Source organism: Podarcis tiliguerta, assembly GCF_965153285.1.
Source record: "Podarcis tiliguerta genome assembly, chromosome: 6".
In the NCBI taxonomy this organism is placed as follows: Eukaryota; Metazoa; Chordata; class Lepidosauria; order Squamata; family Lacertidae; genus Podarcis; species Podarcis tiliguerta.
The window spans coordinates 30,765,859-30,792,455 of record NC_139539.1 but is presented as its reverse complement, the minus strand read 5'-3'; the positions used below and the strand labels follow the sequence as shown (position 1 = coordinate 30,792,455).

General features: G+C 42.2%; 2 protein-coding genes across 14 annotated transcripts in view; both read right to left on the bottom strand.

Annotated features, from left to right (window-relative positions):
- Nucleotides 1-16,079, bottom strand: part of LOC310679169 (fer-1-like protein 4) — a 50,535-nt gene extending 34,456 nt beyond the window's left edge. Inside the window, exons 1-13 of one of the 2 annotated variants that reach the window (XM_083443952.1) lie at nucleotides 15,978-16,079; nucleotides 11,899-11,954; nucleotides 11,202-11,290; nucleotides 9,686-9,785; nucleotides 8,694-8,785; nucleotides 7,582-7,623; nucleotides 6,207-6,362; nucleotides 5,506-5,566; nucleotides 4,413-4,544; nucleotides 2,676-2,738; nucleotides 1,421-1,505; nucleotides 489-648; nucleotides 102-285 (exon numbers count right to left, since the gene is read on the bottom strand). In XM_083443952.1, coding sequence (XP_083300078.1) covers nucleotides 102-285; nucleotides 489-648; nucleotides 1,421-1,505; nucleotides 2,676-2,738; nucleotides 4,413-4,544; nucleotides 5,506-5,566; nucleotides 6,207-6,362; nucleotides 7,582-7,623; nucleotides 8,694-8,785; nucleotides 9,686-9,785; nucleotides 11,202-11,290; nucleotides 11,899-11,954; nucleotides 15,978-16,008 — 1,251 coding nt within the window. In that variant the 5' untranslated portion in view covers nucleotides 16,009-16,079. Of the gene's footprint in view, nucleotides 1-101; nucleotides 286-488; nucleotides 649-1,420; nucleotides 1,506-2,675; nucleotides 2,739-4,412; nucleotides 4,545-5,505; nucleotides 5,567-6,206; nucleotides 6,363-7,581; nucleotides 7,624-8,693; nucleotides 8,786-9,685; nucleotides 9,786-11,201; nucleotides 11,291-11,898; nucleotides 11,955-14,828; nucleotides 15,125-15,977 lie in introns of those variants that run through there. The other variant, XM_083443951.1, reaches the window with a different exon arrangement.
- A 2,818-nt stretch (nucleotides 16,080-18,897) lies between these two features.
- CPNE1 (copine 1) overlaps nucleotides 18,898-26,597 on the bottom strand; it is a 53,589-nt gene continuing 45,889 nt past the window's right edge. For all 12 annotated transcript variants that reach the window (XM_083444034.1, XM_083444025.1, XM_083444027.1 and 9 more), the window contains 8 exons: nucleotides 25,983-26,069; nucleotides 25,839-25,898; nucleotides 25,313-25,446; nucleotides 24,253-24,307; nucleotides 24,122-24,173; nucleotides 23,509-23,642; nucleotides 22,703-22,939; nucleotides 18,898-22,312 (listed from right to left, as the gene is read on the bottom strand). In XM_083444034.1, the coding sequence (XP_083300160.1) occupies nucleotides 22,196-22,312; nucleotides 22,703-22,939; nucleotides 23,509-23,642; nucleotides 24,122-24,173; nucleotides 24,253-24,307; nucleotides 25,313-25,446; nucleotides 25,839-25,898; nucleotides 25,983-26,069 (876 nt within the window). In that variant the 3' untranslated portion in view covers nucleotides 18,898-22,195. The remainder of the gene's footprint in view (nucleotides 22,313-22,702; nucleotides 22,940-23,508; nucleotides 23,643-24,121; nucleotides 24,174-24,252; nucleotides 24,308-25,312; nucleotides 25,447-25,838; nucleotides 25,899-25,982; nucleotides 26,070-26,597) is intronic.

The window sequence follows — 26,597 nt, the reverse complement described above, 5'->3', positions numbered from 1 at the left end:
TAGAAAAGCATTTGTTCAAGTTACATAGACTGGACTGTTGCGAGCCACAGAACAAAGAACCAAACATTTCACAGAAATCAGTTGCTCAAGCTTAAACTTACCTGCTGACCAGAAAAAACAACTTGCACATATGGATCAATGAAGACTTTCTTCTCACCCACAATCTTTGAGAAACCACCCATGATTCCTGCACTCATGCTGGGAAGACCCTCTGCCTTGTACATTTTGATGCAGAATTTCGCCCATGGCCTTTCAGCTGGGACTCTTTTAGGCAGCAGCAAGTTCCTGAAAGGAATATATTTGAGTTCTAAATAGTGTTCACAGCTCCTAGAAAACCAGAGGCTAACTAAAATTGAAGGAAAGGAGATCACTGAATCAGAACAATGGCTAATTCCATCAGTTCTCTAATCTTGAGTAACATTAGCTATCAATCCCTTGCCAATCCTTTGGGAGAACACACTACATACCTCTCCATAACACAAACTTACTTTTCAATGTCTTCATTCTGACTTGTTGAGGTAGTGGGAAGGGAACTCATTACATCCCCTCGTGCAATGACAGAAATGTTGCATTTCACAAAGCCTTTGACTCCTGCCCTGGTGTCCTTGGGGTCATGAATAACAGCCCACTTCTGGTAAAATCTGTGATCTAAAAGGACATAAAGAGAGAATATCTGATTCACAATTTTCTTGGATTCAATACATATTATAATGAGAACTTCCATCACAAGTTCAAAGCCTCAGAAAAAAGCCAGCAGAGTTGTATTATCCACACAAAGTACCAGGGAAGACACTTAGCAAGCAAAAATCAATATCCAGCTTCCAACATATAAAAATAATAATAAAACATTAAACATTAAAAAAAAACTTCCCTATACAGAATTGCCTTCAGACCGCTTGGGGGTTGAATAACTCCATTCGCTCCAATGCAAATAGGGACAACCTAAGGAAAAGTTGGACATTCTGGGATCAAATCAGAAACCGGGGTGGCTTCTCTAAATCAGGGATGTCGCTGGAAAATAGGGACACTTGGAGGGTCTGATGCTAGCAAGAGGCAACAAGATGTTGGAGGTTAGAATTGTGTGAGCTATGCAGCCCTGCACCCTCCTCCCCACTTGCAAGTCTGCTACCCTTCACCAGTGTTCAAGGAAGATTCAGCCGCCGCCAGACTGGTTGCCTTTTGTACATGGAATAGGGAAAGGCACAATGTTATCCTTAGTTTTCAGCAAAAATGTATTGGGGCTGCCCTGACTAGGCAGATGAAAACCCATTTTACAATGTTCTCATTCATTATTTAATTGTAAATTATGTTGTTGTGAAAGAACGAGTTCAAAAAAGACCATAATGCAAGGGTGACTCATATCATAGGCTCAAAGCAGATAATGGAAAAGGAAATCAAGAATCACTTCCAAGTACTGTACCTGGCTGGTTGTATATAGTTGCTAGATCAACCTTGAATATCCCTATGAGTGCACCTAAGAATCGGATCTTCTTTGAATGGAAGACCTGCAAAGTAATACAAACCACTTTCTCAGTATTGTTAAAAGGTGTGCAGAACATGATTAATGCTACAGTAGTAGTACTGTAGTAGCCTCTATCAGCAGTGGTGGAGGGAACTGAGCTAATAGAATTGTTCGGTGGTTCCAAAAGATAGGGAGAGTGGCAAAAAAAGGCCAAGTTCAACTGTACTATATGAAACAGAGACAAGTTTAAAAGATGAAGGGTGTATTTCAAAGTTGTCAGTCTTCGCTAATCTTGTGTTATAAGTCTACAAATAAATTGTAAAGCTCTTTTGCTCAACAATGGTATGATTTCTCTGGTGCTTCTTTTCAATTTAGAAGTTTAATCAAATTATTTTTCCTTCTTGCAATGTCAGGATGTTGAATATTAATAAAGTATTTGAGACAGAGTGTGGAACACATCTGCATGTTATTTATAAAAGCAGCCTCTATTTCAGCATTCCAGATGACAGATATAGGGCATCGTCACACAGATGATCAAACTTTCCCATGGAGAAATGTAGATACCCTTGGGATGTTGCAAGGATTTTACAAGGCAACCAGCTCATCTTTTCCACCCTTTCCAGCATTCATAGAACGCATTAGAAAACTGTTTCCTAGGTACTGAGAATTCCTACCTCCTAGGACCAAGGCAGCCCAGTAGAGCTGAGGTTCAGATTACTTTAGCTGCTCCTTCAAATTTCTCCTAGAATACACCATTTTCATTGGACACTTGGCTTAACCCCTGAATCCTGATTTTCAGCTATAACAAAACTTCGATGCACATAATTACATTTTATCTCATTTGTCCCTCCCCCACCCCTTTGTTTGTTGTCTCTCGCACTTTAAGTTCCAGATTGCATGCTCATTGCGGGGAGGGACCTCTCTGATCCTTCTGCAAAGTGCCACCCACAGTTAAGGCACTATAAAATATCACAAAGAAAAATAGTACAGTAATGCCTACATTGGTTTGGATTGTAATGGTTTCCACTGAGACAGTCATTCTTATGAAACTAAGAACCAGCAAAACTTTGGAAGAAGAGGAAGGAAACCTAAAGCAGAGGCATGGTTTAGTACCCTATCTAGTTTGTTACGGTTCTTAGCACCAATGTTGCTATGGAATAGGCTCATGTTAGCTCTCTCCCCATAACAGTGCCCCACAATGGCTAATACTTACAGAAATCTCTATGAGTCTGTGGAACAAAACATCTCTCGGTTCATGGAATTCAAATGTAAAGTACTGGAAGGGAATGTGAAGAATTCTGACTCATGAGTGCTATCATATTCCAAGGACCACAGTAGCGCCCCCGCCCCCCCATATGAGATACTTTCTTTAAAGCAGGAGTCATCAAACCTTTTCATCCATTGTGCAAATTTGCAAACTGGGGAAGCTGCCATGAGCAACACGCAAGCACTGCAGCCATCCACATACTGAAGCCATTCACACCTGCACACTTTACAGCCACACATATATGCACACATGGCATAAGGTAAAGGTAAGTCACGGACGACTCTGGGGTTGTGGCGCTCATTTCGCTTTACTGGCTGAGGGAGCCAGCGTACAGCTTCCGGGTCATGTGGCCAGCATGACTAAGCCACTTCTGACGAACCAGAGCAGCACACGGAAACGCCGTTTACCTTCCCGCTGGAGCAGTACCTATTTATCTACTTGCACTGCATGCTTTCGAACTGCTAGGTTGGCAGGAGCAGGGACTGAGCAATGGGAGCTCACCCCATTGCGGGGATTCGAACCACCGACCTTCTGATCAGCAAGCCCTAGGCTCTGTGGTTTAACCCACAGCGCCACATGGCATATCCACATGCATTTACTGCAATCTTGCACACACCAGTCACATCAATGCACATACCCTTCCCTTACCAACAATTAGTCTTGACAAAAGTGTTTTTGCTTCCTGCCCTCCTCCAAGTCTAACTGAAGGCAAAAGGTGTTATTCCTGGAGAAGACACCCTTCCCTCCCCAACTGCAACCCCTCCATCACCCCTGTTCCATTGTAATTAGGCCTGGTGGAAACATTCAATTGTAGTCAACAGAGGACCTCTGTGTGGGAGGCATTTTGAGTCAGGAGGCTCACAACTGGGGGGGGGGGGTGTCCATCATTAACTCACCCTTCCCTATTTGAGACCCCCCTGCTGAAAATGTTCCCCACCCCCACAGTTAGGCTTCACTGAAACTTTTTGGCTACAATAAAACCTTTCTTTTAATCCTGATTTCAGCATGTGGAGGGGCAAGAGGGAAAAGGGACCCAGGGAAGGCTTCTGTGGGTGTAGCTGTGTATCTCCCACTTTGGCAGCCACTCCTCTAAACTTTTGAACCCATACCCAGCCCACCTCACTGAACCCTGCCCTCCACCCATCAGTTGGCACTGCCCAGTGAAGAGAGCTGATTGACAAGTGGTTATGGTTTGGGGGGAAATGGCCTCACAGGGAAAACTGGACGTGGCAGGGCAAGATTCATCCAGAGGCCAGAGGTTCCCCACCCATACTCTACAGAGGTGCATAAGCTTAGGACTTTCTCACATGTTGTGAAATTTCTATACAGAAAGCACTCTCCCAAATGAATAAATGGTTGACCCACATGCTGATAATCCAATAGGTGATCGTGAACACAGGGTAGTTTGATTTATACACTCCTGGCTTCCATGTGCTAGTAGGCTGCAGCAATGTTTTAGCAACTGTACACAGAACCATTACTCAAGTGTGCAGCTGCCAACCTTGATAATTTAGCCATGACTTGCATGTTAATGCAACATCTTTTATAGCATATACAAGAGCATGCGAATCTTTTGAGAGAAGTCTGCAAACTGCAGTCAGCTGCCTAACAGTGGCTAGGATGTGTACAAAACTAGAAGTTCTGAGCGATGGAGTCATGGAATCTTGCCGGTACATTACATACCTCATTGTAAAAGGGACAGTTGGTTGACTTTTGTGTTGCTGTGCGTCTCTTCTCATCTCCGATTTTCACAACTACAAAAGGGTCAATATTCACTCCTACCAATTTCTGGGCTTCAATAATGTTTATGCCAATCTGTGGAGACAATAGACTTCCTAGGATCAGTCTGAGGATGTCAACATTATGGGAGATGGAATTAAATAAGAGGAAGGAGAAAATTGCTTGTTTCAAAGGCGCAGGTGTCTTTGAGTTTTTTCTCAAGTTACTGGTATGTCAGGGTCACTTGGGAATTTTAATCTTTTAATCTGCAGGCAGAGATGGGGAATCCATGGCCCTCCAGATGTTGTTGGAATCCAACTCCCACCAGCCCCAGGCAGCACAGCTAATGGTCAAGGATGATGGGAGTTGTAGTTCAACATCAGGAGGGGCACAGGTTCCCCCACTCCTGATCTAACATGTCCTGGGCTAGTCTAATAGGAGTTTGATAACTTGGGAGTAGTCCCATAAAATATCATATGCCTTCCCAGAAATCTTAAGGCAATATGAACATTCCCTTAAACCAGTGGTTCTTAAAGGGTGTGGAATGACAAACTGGTGTGGCAGGAGAAAATGGCAAATGTTGCCAGAAAATTCAAGGGCATTTGAACAATTCATTTCTGTTGTTGAGGAAATGAGAGTTTATCTCAGATTAGACCTAATATAAATGAGGTTTAGACCCGGCAAAAGCAAATTCACACCTCTCATTGAGTTTGTATACATACTTAAGGTATGTATATCAGAGGCACATATATAATTGTATTTTGGGAATGATTCATGTTCTTTTGTAGCTGCAATGTTTTATACTTTCTGGATAACCTATGATCATATTATAAAATAGTTGTGTTCTATCTTATAAATCAAGCACTGCTAGGAGTTGTTTCTTTTTGTTTTCCAATGTATTTCATACCAGTACAAAATTTGATGTGGTATGAGCATATTTTTATTCTGAAAGTGTGGCCTATATATATATATATATATATATATATATATATATATATATAAGTTTGAGAGCCACTGCCTTAAATAGTTTACACAAGAAGACTGGCAAGTATAGTACCTGGAAGTTCTGTGGTCTAGGAGTAGCATACAAGTCCCATTTGGAAAAGACCCTAGAACGGCTGCAATGGAAAGAAAACAGTGATTAAACACTTCAGCAATGCCATTCTCTGTAAACCATTACTTTATTTTGGGGGTAAATAAGTAAAGCTTTTAGTTTGATCTGTGACCCTTGTTAACATAATTTAAAAGGGAAGGATAATAGAAGAAAACGAAATGTTGACTTAAAATCAAATGCTTTTTATTGTCATTGCTCTCTCAACAGAAATTCAGCAAAGCACTTTCTGCTTTAACTTTTAAACATTTCTGTGCCATCATTTTGTATTTTTATGTTATGAACCACCTTGTAATCTTCAGATAAAAAGCAGTGTACAAATTTAGTAAATAACACTAATCAGGTTTATGCAAACAATTAAGAAAGTGTAATCTGTAATTGATAATCTCTAATTCCAAATTTTTAGTGGTATTCTAGATGCTCCTCAGGGTCCCTTCCAACTCTATGGTCCTATGAAATATGCTGTTTCTATTGATAAATGATGAAGGACCCTCATACAGCACATACACACTGTTCTGAAAGGTACTCTGTGCTTAACACCAGGTTCCTTTTTTGAAGGGATATCAAATAGCTATGTGATGAAGTGTCAAGCTAGCTAGGAACCTGAAGACAGACCCTTTTGTGTTAAAGTGCTTTCAGAAAAGTACCTCTTGACAGGAGTGAAGACAATGCCGGAGAACTCCATGTCAGACACATCATAATAATCATCCTCATCATCATCAGTCTCCAAGCCTTTGACGAGTTTCCTGCCAAGTACTGCAGCCTTCCTATCCAGATCAGCAGCTCGCTTCACTTCATCAGGGCTGCAACAAACACAAGCTCATGCTACATGCAAAGGGAACTTTAAGAAGCACAAGATATATGCAGTTCCTACAGCATCACAGTTATCAGCCTCTGAAGCTTTAAAAAAATCTTATCTATATCATTCATGACCAAAACTCAGCATCTAGTTCTTCCCTTTTTATTCATTTTTATTATCTTCATCAATAACAACACAATCCACTCCAAGTTAATCAATTTTAATCAATTATTACAGTGTCAGAGGTTTAAGGATGTCTTCTTTTCCTCTCGATCTATAAGACATAATAATGCTTAACTGTGGCTAGACCTGGAGTTTCCCACCCCCCTGCTTTCCAGTGAAACAAAACAAAAGAGACACAAACCAACTAAAAACAGCATACAGAATATAAAAGCAATTTAAATCAACCCAGTGTTGAAACAACACAATGAAACATCCAAAGTTGTGCAGACACAAAACATACTATAACTTTGAGTTTCTGGAGTAAAATATTTTCATATTGTGGGTAATTCTGTGTATTCCATCACAGGCCCATTGCAAGCACTATTTGCCCACTATGTGTCATATCACAACTATGTTTGGCATTGCTACACTGCATCTAGCAAATCTGGTAAGTCACCATCTTTGCAGTGTTGCTCTCCCAGTGCTATCCTGTTGTAGCGCCCCAAGCTGACTCACAATGTAAGAGCAATGCCCCAACTCAAGGGCGTTGCATCCCTGATAGCTGCCCAGGGCGTGCATGCATGCAGAGGGGGATGTACGCATCAAGTGGGTGGGACATGCTGGGGGCGCAAAACTCACCCACTGGAGCCTGCTGGAAGCGCCCTGCTCCCTCCTGTGCCAGATCATCGCAGCATTGGAGAGGGGCAGTGGCAGTGCCTCTCTGATGCTTCCAAGCTGTGTGTGATCGCAGCATCTGAGAGGGGCAGTGCCGCCACCTCTCCAACGCTTTCGCCCCTGGGTCAGGGCTGACTTGGGAGTGGAGGAGCTACCGCCCATGCCCCAGCCCCGAAGGCCAGCCTGGGCACGGCTTCATTCCATAAGGGAACTATAGTGGTTGTGCCCCCTCAAAAAATGCACCCAGGGCAACGGCCCCCTCCCAGCCCCCCACGCTACGCCGCTGCCCCAACTTGTGGTTTTGAACCAGTGCATAAAAGCTTTTGTATTCGATCAAGTAACTCAGAATATCAGGTTGTAAAATGGTAATGGAATAGGGCACTTACTCCAGCTCCTCAAATCCAGGGTTGCGGATTATAACCTCTGAGCTATAGTAAACAGGGGGAGAAAAGGAATAATGACAAGCATGCACCAACTGCAGAAAATAGCTCTCTATCCAATTTAACCTTTCTTGGGTTATTTCCATAATAGGGCCCTTTATCCCTGCTGAGGGTTTAAATTTCTGCAGTTAACTAGAAGCTGAATAATGACTATGCGTTTAAACTGTTGCTCTAGTCTATTTCCCAGTTGGGACAGGGGTGTCATAAACAAGATATTTAAAAAGAAAGGATGTCAACAGTGAAAACCCTGGAATGCAATTGTTTTGTCTCCACTCTCTGGAAAACCTGAGTGCATGAATAATATCAATGTTGGCTGCACTGACTGGTGAATCTTCTTAATGGGTTGCAGTCTCTCTTGACCTAACATTTCATACCAACAGAGTGATTGTGATGGCAATCAGAACTCCTCAGATTAGTGGTTGAGAGAGGCCAGTTATGGTGCAATTGCTTCCAAAGCAACATTATGAGTAATATGCTTAACTGTGACAATTTCTCTTTCATGCCTCAAAACCCACATTGCCTGGGGCTAGTCATTCAATTTGCACTTGCATGAGCCCTGTATGTGCTGAAATCTTATCCTTGCTGATCTTACATTTCTGTGCTCATTGTAGAAATGCTTTGAAATCTCCTAACAGGGGAGGGTACGGTGGAGACATGCCTGTAGGAATTCTGTTTGAATAGCAGACATCTAAGTCTGTGCTTTAAAACTAAGGGTGCAATCTAAACTCTCCCCTCCCACTGGTGGGACTTTGTGGAGCAGTGGAGCCACTCCCACATTTGTAACCCTGCTGGTTTCAGCACATATGGGGAGGATGATCAAAGTTGATTCCATCTTTCTGGCTATAAACTGGCTCCAAGGCAAGCTCAGTCCAGCTCTAGCCTTTCTCAGCCCTTGGAACACCCATTTTGGGATTCTGCCAGCTGTTGGTAGGGATCCTGCCCACCTGTTTGGTAACTGGGAGGCGGCTGACTGAGCTAGGTTTCCTGAGTGGAAGGACACTTCTGCCTAGTCCTACCTTCTGCCCAGTGTAATTTTCTTCTCACATTATATCCAGTACCTGTCTTTCATCTGATAGACAAAATCTTCTTCAGCCCATGTTCCTGCGGCTCCATCAGGAGGCTGGTATCGCAGCTCTAGTTCAATATATATCTGTATGGGAAAGGCAAACCATAGGAAGACCACAACTGTTATAAGGAAGCTGGCTTGGGGAGGTTTTTGGTCCTGAAATACAGGATGTAAATTGGTATGGACAGTGCTTTTTTTCTTTTAAAAAATGTTTAGGGGTACTCTCATTTTGACTCAAGAAAAACACCATTTTACAGATCAAATAAGGAAAAAGAAATACGGTAAATGGACAAAAGTACAAAGATTCACAAAATATTTAGGAGTATGCATCCCCCTCCTCCCTCCCCCATAAAAAAGTATTGGGTATGGATAAATGCATGCATGAAATACGTAAGAATATTTTAAAACAGAAGAGAATATAGTAAATGCACCTACAAAAGTAAGTAAAAAATAACAGTGAGCTAAATTAAGTGGAGGCCTAGTATCTCAGCCTAACCCACCTCTCAGGACAGTTGTGAGGTAGGGACCATGTATGCTGTTCTGAGCTCTTTGGAGGAATGGCGGAATTAAACATATAATAAATGGACCATTTTTTGTGCATGCCCAAAACCAAAATCTAAGCATGTTAGCAATGGAAGATGTCTACAGAAAGAATCTTCCATAACTCATGTAGGATCTCTTTCCAGCAAATAGGAGCCTAACACATATTAAGTGCTTTGTCAAGTTAGCTGAGGCACTCAAAAGCCAGCTCACTGGTGCTTTTCAAGTATCCCTGGGCATAGCCAGGATTTTTGTGGGGGGGGGCAGGACTTTGATAGGGGGCAGGACTTTGATAGGGGGCAGGACTGACGTGATTGGTCAGTTAGTAAAGTATTTCAATTGTTTTACTTGAACTGGGGGGGGGGGTGCAGTTGCCCCCCAGCCTTACCCTTGGCTACACCCATGCAAGTATCCCAGTATTCTGATGATAGTCAAACTACTTACACCTGTGATGCTGTGGTTTTTGTCAACCAGAGCCTCTCTGATGTTTAGTCGTCCAGATGTTACTAAGTGCTGAAGGCTTATAACTAAGGAACCAAGTAATCTACAATGAAAGAATAAACAATGTTGAAACAGAGTACTAAAGTATGCTGGGTGATGATGAGACATGAATCCAAACATATCAGTGTGAGCTGGTAATTCTGCATCATGGGTAGCCAATGTGGTACCCTCCAGATGCTATTGGACATCAACCCCATCCAGCATGACCAACAGTCAGGGAATCAGGGATGTGGAGCTCAGCAGTCCAGCAACATCTGACTATTCCTATTCCACCCATTGAAAAGACTGAGGAAGACTGCATTTCTTTGTGTGTAGGCAAGCATGTATACACATGTGACCGTTAGGGTACCCAGGTATCAGCCAAGAGATCATGGATATATCTTTAACAGGTTAAAAGCACTTGAGTCTCCTGCACTTGTGCCACTGCTTCACCAGTCCCTTTACCACCTCCTCCCATGTTTCTCTTGCTGTTTTGGAATGTGTAAAGGTGTCTGAGTTGAAGTGCTGGGACAGGAGAAAGGTTAGATTACCACATGAGCCCTTCCTCTCCCCTGCTTATAATGGACCCCCAAGGAATGCACCTTTTGCTGTGCACTGGTGGGTGTTGAATTCAGGCAGTGGCCATTTTACATGCATCCAATTGACCCGTGACACTGACCTCTGGGTCCTTTTTTCCTGGAAGAAGGCAGAATGGGGGTGGAATGGGAGGCAGAATAGGGTGCAGTGGGTGGGGCGTAACGGGCTGTTACGGGGCAGGGCAGGCTTATGCATGCTCTGCCAATGCGTGGTGAGGGGGGGGGCAAGGAACAGAACCCCTGCTCAAAATGGTTGCCATTTGTACAAGCAAAGGAGTAGTGTTTGAAATCTTAACCAGCTCTAATGCTCGCACAACTTGATTGCCTTGCAATTGTTCAGTGGCAATGTTTCTCAACAATGTTGACTTATGTACCTGCCATTGCACCTCCCACACCCTGGTGACTTCACAAAATGTGATCCCATATTGTCATTTGACCTCTCTGGGGTGGCTGCCTGTATGTGTCAAAGCTTGAGTATTTGGCTGTAGGCAAAGAAGAGGGTGAATATGGATTAGGGATTCATCAGGTCAGTTTAGAACCACCATCTGCTTCAATTGAGCTCTGATTTAGACAGCTCGCAATACTCCTGCATCCAAATCACCAAAATTTAATTCTGTTGATATTTAAGCCAAGGGCATATATTTCAACTCCACTTAACCCAGTTGTGCCATCCAGAGTCCACTGGAAGGTCATGAAGTCGTAAAGAACACAATTTGCTTGAGGCAAAGTACAGCAACAAGACCTTCCCAATGGAGGCATGTGTTGATTTCTGTGAAATTTGTGAAATGGACACATACATTGGTGACATCAGCCAGGCTTGTTGCCCTAAGCCTAAATCTAGCTGGTGCCTCATAGTCACCCGCTTGAAATAAATATGAACTTACCTATTACTAAATACCTTACTGCAGTTGTAAACTTTAACAATCAACATCTCTTCCATAATCAGCTTTCCATAGTGTGGCCAGCGAAAAAGCTAAAAAGAAAAGACAAGCAGCAGAATTCATGGTGGGCTCCTGGAGCTCCTGAAGAGCCCACTTCCCCAGTTCTTCATGACATATACCAGCCTTCACCAACCTGGTGCCCTCCAGATATTTTGGACTATAACTCCCACCATGTTGTTGAGGCAAGTCATCCGAAACATCTGGAGGGTGGTGAGGGCTGTCATATATAGTTAGATGGGTACCAAGGTATGGGGTATCTTAAAAGAACACATGAGAGTAAGGCAGTCATCACATCTTTTGAGTCACAGAACTTCACACATTAAACAATGATGAGAGAAGGCTTGTCATCACTTTCTCTTTTTGCTCAGTAACCTATCTTAATATACTGGGGAAATTATAACAATATATGATTTAATAAAAGTAGACTGTGGGGCAGAATGAGATTCTGTGGCTAAGAGCACAAGCATGCCTTCAGCCAGATCATGCTGCTTCAAGCTATTCATCAGCCTGGGGACACTATTTTGCTGTGGTAGACATGTCAAGTGTGAAGACGCTTGTCCACAAACACTTTGGGAGCATATGCTAATGTGTCATAACTGAAAACTCAATCCTCTTTGAGCACAATGTAATGCTTCCTCACCTCTCCAAAGACTACTTCCTGGCCACAGTGTATCTTCTTTGTCTTCTGAGTAAAACCTTAGGGGGGGAAATGCAGAGTTTGTCATTCTAGAATAGTGGTGAACCCGTTCTCACAACAGCCAACCCAGATGCCTATGGCAGGGATGAGGAATCTCTAGCCCTCCAGATCTTGTTGGACTCCAGCTCCCATCAGCCCCAGGTAGTATGACTGACCAACAACCAGGGACGATGAGTGTTGTACTTCAATGAATCTGATGTTAACAGAAGCTTCTCTTTAGCCTTAGCATGCTGCCACTAGCATGTGTTTAGAAAACAGAGATCCAAATAATTTTGCCTAGAAAAGCATCACACCTCAGAAAACATTCCTGGTCACCCTTTGCCTTGCACTTGAGTTACCTGGTAAGGTCTCCTTGATAGGACTTCCCATGCTGCTGTGCAGGGAGAACTCAGAGCACTGACACCTTTGATAAAGCCACCTGTGTCTTTTTGAGGTATATACCAGACTTGATCACAATAGCACACCTAAAGCCAATTGCTATCTAAAGAGTCTTTTGGAAACTAGTTGTCTGAAGGGATATGCACAGGTGATGTCTCAGATATCCCACTGTTGTTATTTAAAAGAAACAGAAACATTATACTTGCCATTGTGTATGCCCCCTTGCATTTTATCCACACAACAATGCTGTGATGGCTGAGAGTATGTGGCTGGCCCAGTATCACCCATGATGCTTTGTGGCTGAATGGGGATTTGAAGCTGGGTATTCCTGATCTAAGTCAAGCATTCTAATTACTGTTAGTACCCTCATTACAGTGGTACCTCAGGTTAAGTACTTAATTCGTTCCGGAGGTCCGTTCTTAACCTGAAACTGTTCTTAACCTGAAGCACCACTTTAGCTAATGGGGCCTCCTGCTGCTGCTGCTGCACCACCGGAGCACAATTTCTGTTATTATCCTGAAGCAAAGTTCTTAACCCGAGGTACTATTTCTGGGTTAGCGGAGTCTGTAACCTGAAGCGTATGTAACCTGAAGCGTATGTAACCCGAGGTACCACTGTATAGATAACAAAATGTTCTAAGTTTTCCCCACTAGCCATGGTAGAATACATGCAAGGAGGAAGACTAAATAATGGTGACTTTAGAAGCTTTTCCCATAATTGAAAGCAAAACTCTAGCTTGCATTCGGTGGTGTGAGCTTTTAATCCACTGTCTTACTGGACTTTTGTACACAAATAACTTTCTTTTAGCATAAGAGGAATTATCCCTGGATATACGGAGAGGAAGCCTCTGCATAGTGTTAGAAGTTGTTGTATGACATGAATGCTCTAAATAAGGGGGAACCAGGGAACAAGGATTTATGGGATTATAGAGAGTGTGACACAGGGGAGGGAGACAGGTTGCTAGATGAAATTATCATAATTTTTGGTTTTAATTTAGAGGGGGGGAACTGTTCACCTATCTGGGTTTCTTGGTTGTTCAAAGGAAACAAAGCTTACCACACGGACTATCACCATAACTAAGACATGACCTGATAATTCACTGCCACTTTTTAACAAGCAGATGGGAACACCTCTTTCCTTTAGCAAATATTTCATTGCAGTGGAATGTACACAAAGGATACTAGGCTGTTATCAGCTACTGAGTCAACAACTACTGGTGAGTTGCTGGACTTAAATAGAGACCAAAGAGGAAATAACTGACTGACAAAAATGCTGCAAGAGAAATCCCTCCTTGGACAGAGAAGTGAAAATGTTTCTGAGGTGGGTAATTCAAATCACTGGAAGCATTGCCTAAAAGATCTAACTGAACCCTTGTAGCCAGAGCATAGTTACTTGGAGGTGAAGGTTACTTCATACATTAGGTTTTTCCTGCACAAGAAGTAATCTTCTAGGAAAAGTGGGATCTTTTGATAATTCCTATATCTTGCTGACCTCCATTAAATTAACCTCCAATTAAGATTAACACTGCAGAATGGGTTTCTATATATATATTTTTTGCTGTCCTATCTCCAGTACAAAATATTGTCCATTCAGGTGATTGGACAATCTGAATTTTGCCTCCACACCTTGTTACTAGTAATGCATACATATATGAGGAGCCAACAGGCCTTTTTTTAAAGGTAATTTAGATTTTTTAAAAAATTAGCTGAATTCACCAGAACTCAGTTCTGGCACCTGTCAGGTGCATAGCTGTCAACGTTCCCCTTTTTTTAAGGGTAATTCCCTTATGCCGAATAGGATTCCGCACAAGAAAATGGAAAAGTTGACAGCTATGCTCAGGTGGGCACCATTGTCATTACAAGAGAACAAGGGAAGCGTTCATGCTGAGTTCCAGCACCTCTTTTTCTAGAAAACTAGGACTGGGAATGACTATTTGCTCCTAGGTGGTTATAAGATTTAAGAGGTGTTTCTTTTGAGGGTATGTGTGTATGTGACTGAGGAGAAAGGTTTTCTTTTTTTCTTAAAGAGAGCTGCTTCCCACGACAAATTTTCTATACACCTAAGTACATCCTTGTAAGAAATGAAGTTATGTGCATATACAGTCCTGTGTGTTTAACATACACACGGCTATTTCACCACATATTAGAGTGTTGTTGTTTTTTAAAAATGTATCATATGTAAAGAGTTCCTCGATTTCAGAACTTTCTTCAAGGTTACATGAACAAGCATATTCCATGACAGAACAAGCAGGACCACAGCTCACATAACAGACATGTTCATATAACTGAAAAGGAAAGGCAGTGGTACCTCTACACAATGCACAGAGTCCCACACACCTGCATCTTGGCCCCCTGATGCATTTTCATCACCTCAGGCTAAAGCAAATAGATTCCTGGGCTACCAGTTCCTTCTCCCCTTCCCCAAACCTTGGATGCATTTCCTTTCCTTCCCACCTCACCCCGACTTCCTTCCCCACGCCTCCCCATGCTCCGCACCTCGGAAATTCAGTTGCACCTGCCGCTCCCCTGTCCCTGGCAGGTGGGTGACCCTCTTGACGCTGACACTCAGGGCCATGGTGCTGCCAGGGCTTGGCTCGCTTCAGCACTGACCAGGCGTGAGGGCTGGCTGCTAAACAGTCCAGGGCTCCACCTGTCTCGTCACTCAGTGAGTCAGGCCTGGGGACTCACCAAGCAGGTTTGGCTGCCCAGACCCCACCTGCAAGTCACACATTATCCAATATTGGCAAGTACGTTCAAAGTGGGTAGGCACCAATCACTCCAGGCTGTATTCAGTACTACAGTGGTACCTCAGGTTACAGACGCTTCAGGTTACAGACGCTTCAGGTTACAGACTCTGCTAACCCAGAAATAGTCCTTCAGGTTAAGAACTTTGCTTCAGGATGAGAACAGAAATCGGGCTCCGGCGGCGTGGCAGCAGCAGGAGGCCCCATTAGCTAAAGTGGTGCTTCAGGTTAAGAACAGTTTCAGGTTAAGTATGGACCTCCGGAACGAATTAAGTACTTAATCTGAGGTACCACTGTAGTGCTTCTCAGAGTAGGCCCATTGAAATTAATAAGACATGACTGAATTCTTAGCATTAGCTATAGCCCTCTATCCTGACCACTCTGATTCTCCTTAATACAAGCCATGTGCCTAACGAGCATAAGTCACAGCCAGCTGAGGAACAGCAGCCATTTCCCCCTCAGCAGGTCAATGAGGTAATTTTAAACTCTGGACTTAATGGTCTGATTGAGGATGGGGGCTCTTCAGATATGTGTATTATTCACAGACTTTGGACCCTTTCATCCATACTTTTTATCACACATTCATGATTTGTGCTCCTTATGCTATCCAGGTGCTCATACATAATCTCATTTTCAATACTACTTATGCCTGCAAAAAATTTGGGGTGGTCACACTGCTTCATTTCCAGTCAGTGCCAGTCCCGTATCTTTCTGCTAAAACCTTGTGGCTTTTTATACCACAAATATGGTTTATTTTTGCCACGCTTTTCTTGCACGAAAGCTCATCTGGACAGTAATTATATGGTAGGACTGGGTAAGTGTTGCAGAACTAATAACGCAGAATAAATTCACCGCTGATACATTACTATTGTGTCACCAACATGTAGCAGAATGCACCCACAATGAAGCAACAGTCTGGAAGGGCCTTTCATGATAAGTAGGCCCTGTTGTGTTTGGGGGCCCTCATTCTGCTGTGGGGCTCTAGACTTCTCTCCCCTGCCGCCTTTCTCTGACTCCACCACAGTTCTTTGTTCAATATATCTGGGGCCCCATCTATCTCTCCACTTGACCTTCTATATAATGCCCCCTCCACACAACCAGTGGAGGTAAAGAATCAGATCAGAAGCTGCAAATTTACTTCAAGTGATGTATTCAGGTCTGGAGCAGTGTGCAAGAGCCCTAATACAGTGGTACCTCAGGTTACAGACTCCGCTAACCCAGAAATAGTACCTCAGGTTAAGAACTTTTCCTCAGGATGAGAACAGAAATTGCACGGTGGCAGCGTGAGGCCCCATTAGCTAAAGTGGTACCTTAGGTTAAGAACAGTTTCAGGTTAAGAATGGACCTCCAGAATGAATTAAGTTCTTAACCAGAGGTACCACTGTATTAGTATCATTTCTTCATATATATTTAGAATATCTAGTGAATAACATAAATTCACCGCCAATCCTAAATACATTTGGAGGTTCCATAATTTCTGCTTGAGTGCCATAAAGAACACTTCCCACAGTCCATATTGTGTTTCCCCTCTTTTCTAGTTGTTGACAGAATAGGTGGAGCACATGTGACTTGCCTCCTGCTTAGTTCCAAGATTCTGTTTGCTTCCTTTGCTGAGAAACTTGAAAATGAATTCCCTTGTCATGTACATGTTTACAGTATTATTCTGTCCTGTTTCTTTCTCAGACCATTTAATCTCTCTCAATATTTTAGTTAGTTCTAGCCACAAGGGCTGGCCCACCTGTGAGGGAAGGTGAGGTAACCTCCTCAGGTAGCAGATTCCGTTGTAGATCTTCATTCACCCCGTATTCCCTGGCAGGGAAGGGGGTGCCATTTTGTGGTTCATCTCAGGTACCCAAATGTCTTGGGCTGGCCCTGCTGTTTGTTCTGAGGAACGAACTGAAGAATTATCAGATCAGGAGCTGCAAATTTGCAGACACATTTTCCTATATTGAACCTGCTTTGTGGTTGTACTTCAGTGTAGTTGGGACTATGTGCTGGGAATCAGTATGAGAATGGTGCTGCTTTGTAGCAGGGGCTTGGTCTTTCTGACCTCTTGGACTCTTTTACCCCTAAAACACATAACCAGGGATGTAGCATGTTTGGGGGGGGGGCGCTTCTGGAACGATTGCCCTGGGTCCATTTTTCGGGGGGGGGGGCATGCTGGTCATGCTGCCCTCCTCAAGTCAGCTCTGCACCACTTTCCAAGGTCTGAAGGACTAGGATCGATGCATGGCTGTTGTGTCCTCACGCCACTTACCCCAGATTCCAGTCTTGCAAAGTGAGTTCACAGCCAGAAATGTATCTGGCTAATACTCAGCAGAGTTCTCTCTCATCAGTCTACCGCTGATGAGAGAAAATCAATCTGCCATGAGACTCCCTCTCCCGGAAGTTTAATTTAATTGGTTTTCTCTTCCCTCCCCTCTCCCAAACATAGCTGTGCCACACTGGGATTTATCTAGGCAAAGGGTGTTTTCATATTGTACATGAACCCTCGGTCCACCCTTTCTCTGTTGGAGCCAAGCAGTGATGATTTATATATGGCATGGAATGAATACCTAAGGCAATTTTCTCTTTTTCTTGTGTTTACACCTTCTGAAAACAAAGCTCATGGGTGTGTGGAGTGTGATTTATGACCGAGAGAAAAAGGGCGATGTCACGAGTTGCCACCTTCTGTGTATGCCAAACAGCTGCCCACTAGGAAGCAGGGTAGCACAGGGGACTTGCTTACATCTGGGTTCTCAACAAAAAAACATCAGTTTTAGAATTGATTTCGTTAGCTGCTTTTTTTCATATAATTTGTTAACGTTTGACATCACAACCTGGTGAGCCCAAGTCCAAGACTCTCCTCCATGAATTTATCTAATCCCATATTAAAGCCATCTAAGCTAATGATCAACACATTTTGCCGCCTTTGCAGACTACCTCAGTGTAACAGGTTTACATTGGCTCTGCATTGTTATTTTCACTGATTTTTATTTTAGTACTCTTGCTTGCTGAATACTGACAAGGAATTTTTTTTTTAAAGAATGGTAACGAATGCTACCTGCAGAAAGAGGAGCTTGTGCAACTTGAAGCAACCTGATTGACGCAAGGATTGTGATTCAGTACTTCTCCAGTGCTGTGCCAAATAGGAACTACGTGGTTGACTTGAATGACATTAAGTTTATAAGGACTTCTACACACACTGGAGGCAAGACCATTAAAAGGGGAAACTGAAGCGCCTGTAGGCTACAAATATGCTGTGTAACTGCATTCCAACCACTCCCTCCCCGTTAGGCTAGAGGTATAAGCCAAGTAGGAGGGCAGCTGCATGCGTCACAAGTGCACAGCACCAGAGGAACATGGATCCTGTGTTACAGGCTTTGCCACCATTGAGAATAGCTCTAAGTCACATCACATTTGGGGGAACTTTAAGCTTAGCATTTTAGCACCACCAGTGGGCAGATAACTGCATACACTCAGCTCAGATGTGCTTCTTACTGTGCCCCTTTTAGTTTGCAGCACACCTAAATGCAAGGAAGTCACACCTTTCTCTTCTGCTCACCTTGTGTATGACTTAATTAACACATGAGCACACATAGTCCAACGTAAGACATTACCCCCATTTGAGCATTCTTGCTCCTGTGTTTGTCAATATGAGAGTGATGTGCTGAGGAGCTCTGCACCCCTCCCTCCAATAACCTTTGCAATAAGAACCTAACAGTTTGTAATGACAGAGTCTTTGCACATAGTAATGGGGGTTTCAAGTAACAAAGAAGCCTTAACATCAATTTCCATCTATACCTGTGAAATTTTATTAAAATTAAGAGACTGAAGACACCTTGAGTTTGATAAAGAAATTTAATGGAGTTTGTGGTACACAAGATGATAATTCTTACATGAAGAACTGATTCTTTTCGGCATTAATCAACCAAACCAAGCAGTGCAATAGAATATCAATGTAATAGTTTCCAAAAAAGCAAAGCACACTTTGGTAAAATACTCCATTTTCTACCAAAGAACCAGGCTGTCATTCCAAGTTGGCCAATAATATTTCCAGTGAAACAGTATGTGTGTAGCATCTCCCCCATGAGAAGGCCCTGCCAGTTATGCCAGCTGAACTCTGCCAGACCAGCGAGAACTGATAGAGAGACCCCCAGACTGCTACAGCCATGATGTACGAAAGGCATAACTTCTTCTGGCTGCAATCAAGACTGTCTTAAAAGGGACTATAGTTTAGTAGCAGTGCATCTGCTTTGCATGCAGAAGGTTCCAGGGTCAATCACCAAAATTTCTAGTTAAAAGGATCAGATGAGAAAGACCTCTGCCTGAGACCTTAAAGAGATGTTGCAAGTCAGAGTCAACAATACTGGGGTAGATCCATAAACAGCATTATCTGGCGAGCCAGTCATACATATATTCTGGTGTATAGTATTGGGGATTACCAAACTATGTGCCAATAGGGCACACTAGTATACTGCAAAATAACCCACAGCTCACACTATAGCTATCCACAAAGCATCACAATTGCTCAAAAAGCACTTGGCTAAAAGGAGAGCAAGATGCTAAGATGCATTATTAACTCAATTTGCAAGAGGTATACCTCCCAATTTTCCACAGAACTGATTAAGAATATTTATGTTTCTGAATGTTAAATGGTGTGCGCTTCTCCTGTTAATCCAGGAGAAAAGACCAATGTTGTGCCCTAGGCACCAAAAGTATTGACTACACTGACATCTGCAGAAAATCAGGACTGCTATAAAAGAATGGCAGCTTTCATAAGGAAAGGCACCAGCATTTCAGACTTCAACATACTCCAGTACAGACCAGCATTTGACTTCAACAAGTACCTGTTCAGCCAGTAAATCACTGTTTAGCTTTGGAAAAGTCACTATCTGCAAAATGGAAATGTGAACGACAGAAATAAGTGGTAGAGCAATGTAAGCATTGTATCACAGTGGTTAATACAGGCCAGAAGAAAAAGAAGCAAGCAGCTTTCATCATAATGCATTATCACTTTTATTGTACTGAAGAAAATAATAATCACATTAGAGTTTAATTCATCTGCACATAGCATCTTTCTTAAGGTTCAGAAATGGACAACTTTCAATTGTAACAGATTCAGCTTCCTCAACCTTGGCCCTCCAGATGTTTTGAGACTACAATTCCCAACATCCCTGACCACTGGTCCTGCTAGCTAGGGATCATGGGAGTTGTAGGCCAAAAACATCTGGAGGGCCGAGGTTGAGGAAGCCTGGTGTAGCATATACCTGCAACAGAACAGCATTCTGAGGTGGCAACAGGAATTATACTATTTCAGAATGCTTGGAGAAGGTGTCATTTTTAAATGTTACCCCAGATAATTTTTTTAAGGAAATCTCTAAGTTTTCTACCTGCAAGAAGAAGTTTGTTTGTTAGTTTTTGTTTTTAAATGCAAGGAAGCATTAAAAATATTGAATGCTACTTACTGTACATGCAGTCTGGTGATACGGTCCATTCTCCCACTTTAGAAATCTACCACCTCATTCTCAGGAACTGTTTGAACACATGTAACCCACCAGAAGTAACAGCAAAGGAAGGTCCTAGGCTAGTATTCACTGTATATTTTGTTCCTGGAGAACTAAGTGTACATTTCACATAGCTATTGAAATGATAAATATTGCAGTTCTAATTGAAACCTCTATAATTTGTATATCTAATTTATATAGGATCAAATTTATATATGGATCAAATTGCAGTTTCAAAAGAAGAGGCTATTTAGGTATTGTGCAGGGATTTTACTCTAATGTAATCTTCTTATATTTTGGAACAGTGATTAGTAATTAGTTGGTAGTATTAAATATTAAAGTTCTCCATATACTGTTTTTCTTAAATCCAATAAAGATTTTATATGTTTTAAAGTGCTTAAATCCAAAAGCTGTAGGAAGCATGTAATACATTTTATAAACAATACAGCTAAAATAATGTTGTCTAAAGCAAGCATCCAAGCTTTTGCTACAAATAAAACTACAGGATTGTAAATATTGCAATAAACCTGTGACAGATAGTGCAGCAGTTGCTTAACAGTACATCCACACACACCCCTTTTCCCAGGTGATAATTCAGAGACAGAAACACAAATTATTTCACTTGTTGTCTCCTGCATATCAGTGCACAGCCCAGTTTGAAACACACTGACCGAAATGCCCTTGAGAAAGAATTTTTATATGTAAACAGCACCTTTGAAGCAAGAATCTCTTGATTTGCAATCAATTTTGGGACCTGAAGCTTAAGGTTTCATTGTAAATAAAGTACTAAAAAATACATTGGCATTCCATAAAGGCATAGTAGAAATTAAGGCAATCAGTGATTTTGGTATATATCATTGCAAAATGATTTCTCTTTCTAGACACAGAAGAGACCATCCAGCAATACATGGTAAGTAATATATAACTATATATGTAAACTTTATATCAGCTAGATTTCAAATACATTCTAAACTGAGAGAAGCAACCACTCACAAGACAATTCTTTTTAGTGAGCTGCATGAATACCTGGCCATTTTTCCCCTTTTAGGTTTTTTTTTTTTTGTAATTTTAGTACAAATATCTGGTGTTTTCATAATTTGTTATGAATGAACCTTCACAACGGACTCAAAAATGCAGTGAAGGGTTGAGCAGATAATAATATGGGAATGGGATATAAATCAGCAAGGGACAGAAGCAAGCATTAGCAGCCATTTTGTGATATAAGAAGTTTCACCACCTTCTGAAAGCCATGTCCTAAGCTCCATTCAGGTTCTGCGACTTCAGCAGAAAAATTAAAATTAAAAAAGCCTTCTTTTAAATCAAGAGCTAGGATCTTGACTTTTAAAAAACAAACAAACCCAAGATTCTTCACTAGGATTGTGTGCTGCACAGCAAGGGCAGGTGGACAGAATGCAAATGGATTTGGCCATAAGGTATTCGTCAGTTTTCTAATAAGAACTGCCAAGAGCACTAGTATTCCTATATATTGTCTGCAAATATATCATATTCCCCATATTTGTTGGAAGTACAGAAATATTGTTTTGAATGCAGAGTAATACATAGGGAAAAGGACAATTCACTGGAAAGCTCTATATGCAGTATTCTTTTCCTTGTAAATGAAAGGTATTGTGCTTTACGGCTGTTTTTCTGAAGGCATCTTCATGGGATTCAGGCCCAGCATCTTGAAGTAGGATACCAGTTGCTTAGGAACTTCAGCTAACACTGACTGGCTAAGTGCCTCACGAGGAGCCTGTAACGAAGAAAGAGCAAGACAACATCACTGACGACAAGAGCAAGAAAAGGAATGGTTTTCATAGCTGGCTTTGGACATTGTTATTATTAATTTTTTTAAAAATTGTGCAAACAATGCTATGAAAAATTCTGGGTCAAACTACAGATTATGGTTTACTAAACCATGGTTTAGCATTATATGTGAACTGTGGCCAGCAGCCTCACTATGATTTGTTTACTGCCAACAAACCACAATCTGAAGTTATAGTTTGTGGTTGGATTATGAAACTTGGCTTGTTTTGCCTACATTGTAGCATTATGTGTGAACCAAAGAGTTTTCAAGAAGTAAATAATATTGCCTGCTGACAAAGTATAACTCTCTGGAAGAGTTAGGTATTCTTCAACTTACATTCTGGAACCTCCTGAAGGGCACAAACTGGACAATATCTCGTGCAGCTGGTTCCCCTGACAAGGACTTTAGAACACCATCGTCTCCATCAAGGAATTCCATGGCTTTGAACTCAGCGCTCCCAACTCCAATGATAATGATAGACATGGGCAGCTTGGAGGCATTGACAATGGCTTGCCTGGTTTGGTCCAGATCAGTGATCTCTCCGTCTGTGATTATCAGCAAGACAAAGTATTGCTGCAAGAAAATTAGATTAGTCAATAGAGGTTGACTTCAAATCTTAGGCAAGAGTTAAGGAAGGGACTGAAGGGCTGATGTTTTTCTACTTCTGTGTTTGCTCAAATATAAAGAACGATCTGCAACTGTGTCTCACAACTTTGTAAAGCATGAAAGAGTAAAAAAACACACACGTTGTTTACTGCTGAATCAGAACAAACATCACTCAGGTTTTCTGTGGATTGACTTTGTTCTGATTCAGAAGTAAACAGGTTTTCCCAGGGAAAGCAGTGGGAGAAATGTAAAGCGTCTTGGACCCATGACTTGAAATCACCGGACAAATGGAAGTACAGTATGTCCTAACTCTACCACATGGGAATGAATTGCAGAGAAAACACAGAATTCAGAGGGTAGAGCCTGATTACAAATCCATTCAGTATCTGAAGTTTCATGGCAGAGTATGGCTTCACAACAGTGAAGTAATGAAAGAATACTAGCACACCTTTAAATAAATGCCTCTTGTGACTCCCCCCCCCCAATCCATCACTCAAAAACAAAAACATCCAAAATATTAAATCAAACAGACTCACAGAAGCAGTATTTTGCTGTGCTGCCTGAGCAGCAAACCTGGCAACATGATTTATAATTGGAGAGAAATTTGTTGGACCATAGAGACGAATCTGAGGCAATGCCTGGCGATATGCATCCACAATTCCCTGGATTCCTGAAAAATGGAAACATCAGTTGTTATTGCAATAGTTTGTATGTATGCTGCTTATTTCCCACTGTTCTCCATAAATCCTCCCACAGTTATTCAACTTTTATCCTTTCTCTGTCACAAAATGGAAATGGCAATCTAATGTGTGCACAATAACTGAAGCTAAGCAGACACGCCTTCCCCCATTTCACCATATGTGTAGGGTGTGTGAATCAGTTATTTTCAGAGGATGGCAAAACATGTACTGTCTGCAGCATACAGCATAATTCTTGGAGCCTTGCAGAGGTGGTCACTGACTGCCAAGACGACTGTGGCTACAGAACAGGTGGAGTGGCAAAGGAGATATACCAATATTCATGCACTTTATCCTGACAAAAACTCTAGAAGCCCTGCTGGTCCTGGTCTTTATTTTTAATGGAACATACTCTCTGATGCACACTTTGTCAAATTCGATTACTGGGTCATGAAGATTACTAAATGCTTACCTTGGCAATAGGGATTTGTAGGGTTAAAGTTCAATGCAAATTCATGGGATACCTGGGAAAGAGACACACTTAGTCATGTAGCCAAATACCAATGCATTTGAATTAAGAAACACCTGAACTAAGAAACTCACCTTCCAGTCTGGAGGAACTTGAGCTCCAAACCCAAAGGCAGGGAACAGTTTGTCACTGAAAGATGTAGGGGAGGAGGAAAGATAGATATGTTACCTTCAACGGAACAAAAACAATTCATAGTTACCACTGCTGCAAGCTGGCAGAAACTGCATGCTACCTCAGAAACCAAAACTGCTAAAAGTGAAGCAAGCAGTAAGAGTGCAGGGGAGCGAGGCTTCCAGGAGCCAATGTTGTAATCAAGTTGACTCCTCCTTCAGTTTAAAATGTCAGGAAAAAATGCACATTCATCCCATGAGCAGTGATCATTTTCATTTATACATGACTGTCTACAGCTCCTGCTCTCAAGTATCGAAACTCAGTAGTGTCATTTTATGAGCAAGCAGAAAAGGAAAACAATCACTTATGTCAGATGCTGGTGTGGTTGCTCGAGAGTAAACAGGCAAGACTCCGACCTGTCTTTTCCAGGCTTTGTTGTTGGTGCAAACTATTTACAGTGAAGAGCATTGTAAGTTCATGTCTGGCTCAATCGCTAGCAGAATCTGGGAGTGGTCGGTTTTTGTACCTCCCCCAGCATCAAAGTCGCCTCACCCCCAGCCTTTTCCGCCCCTCCCTGCGCCGAAGCCTACTGTGCAGAACGGGCGATAGCAGGGGCGTACTTCCCTCCTCTCCGGCTTGCTCAGGCGCGGTGTTGAGGCTCTCCCTAGCATCCCCTGGTCCCTGCACCTCTTCTCCATTGGAGGTGGGGCTTTCCTCCTCGACGGAAGAGGAACTGCTTCCCAAGATTTTTGGAGGCTCCCTATAACACAACTGCCCTTCCATCTCTCGCCTCTGAGCTGATGGCAGTTCCCTGACAACTTACTCTCATGAAGGAACCAACAAAACAAAGAACAATCTACTGCAACTCTCACTGAATTACCGTTCTCAGCAATAACATGAGATGCAGGAGATGCATAATCCATAAAGGTTGAAGGGACTGAAGTTACTTAGTCAAATACATCACTTTAGCTCTATTAAATTTCACTTATTTCTCTAGAGCAGCTAAAAACAGTTTTAACATACGTGTCATAATCCTGTACAACGTTCCCCACACACCAGATGGCGGTCAGGTATTCATTTACTCCATTTGGACTGATATAGTGAAGAGATTCTGGTGACTTTGGATCTCCATTGGAGCCGGTGAAATCTATGCCCACCTGACACAATAACAAAGAACACAAAGATAAGATTTCTTTCTGGAAACAGGCAACCAAAGAAAGCCCAACATTCATGGAAGTTGACTTCAAGCATACCTAACACCTGTGAAGAATGCTGCTGAAATAACCACTAAAAAACCCAAGGCAGCTGAAGAAAGGTCAAACATTAGGTTCCCCCAAAATGCAACCAGGGAGACTATGTATTAGAAAGATCAGTGAATTCATTTTGTTTAGTCTGGCAGATATACAACAGCAGACTTATTCACTGACAGATCTAGTAAACAGGTTTTTGTGCAGTTTAAGTGCAATGGCTTTTTCATGGGAATATATAAATGCTTGAGTTATGTTTTAACTTAGGTAGAAAAGGCATGTGAACAGGTGACCCAACTCACAGTGAAATTAATTTGGCAGCCTCCCATGATGTAATCCAGGAAAGAATATTCCTTTTCAATCTGAAAAAAACAGCACACAACTGTTACAACTTCTACCCTACAATCACAGAATAGCAAACTCTTTCTGTATGAAATGCTCCTTACTTTGCAAGACTTCACTCGAACAATGCCAGAGTTTTTATAACTCTTCTTCTTTCTCTTCTTCTCAGGGTGAATACACTCAAATTCCACCTACAAAGAAAGGAACAGACATCAAAGGAACTTCTTCTAGTTAATGAAATGAAACCACATAGTTCACATTTTAAGATACACAGGACAAGACCCAACTTAGAAAAAATAATGGTAGCCATGCATACTGGCAAGTGATCACAGCTTGACCACCAGGTCAGCCCGGCACCAAATGGAACCATGCAGACCTGTTGGGAGCTCACTTTTGACCTCTGCGGGAACCCTCAATGTCCTGGTCGTCCCCAGGACCTTCTCTGGGGCACTCATTGCCTGCAAGCTGCCTAAAAACTCCAAAAATCAGCAACCAGTTCGCTGCGATAGCAAACCTGGCTTCCTTTCCCCCTCGCGGTAAACCAGGAAGTTGAAATTAGGTATCTTAGGATCCTAGGATCATTTCGCTTGGGTTGCTGAAGAACACAGATGACTTAAAATACAACATCTATTGCTTCCTAGGAACTGTAAAGGGTGCTGGGAATTGTAGCTCTGTGAGAATAAATTTATTGTTTCTATGATTCTTCTTTGCAATGAGAA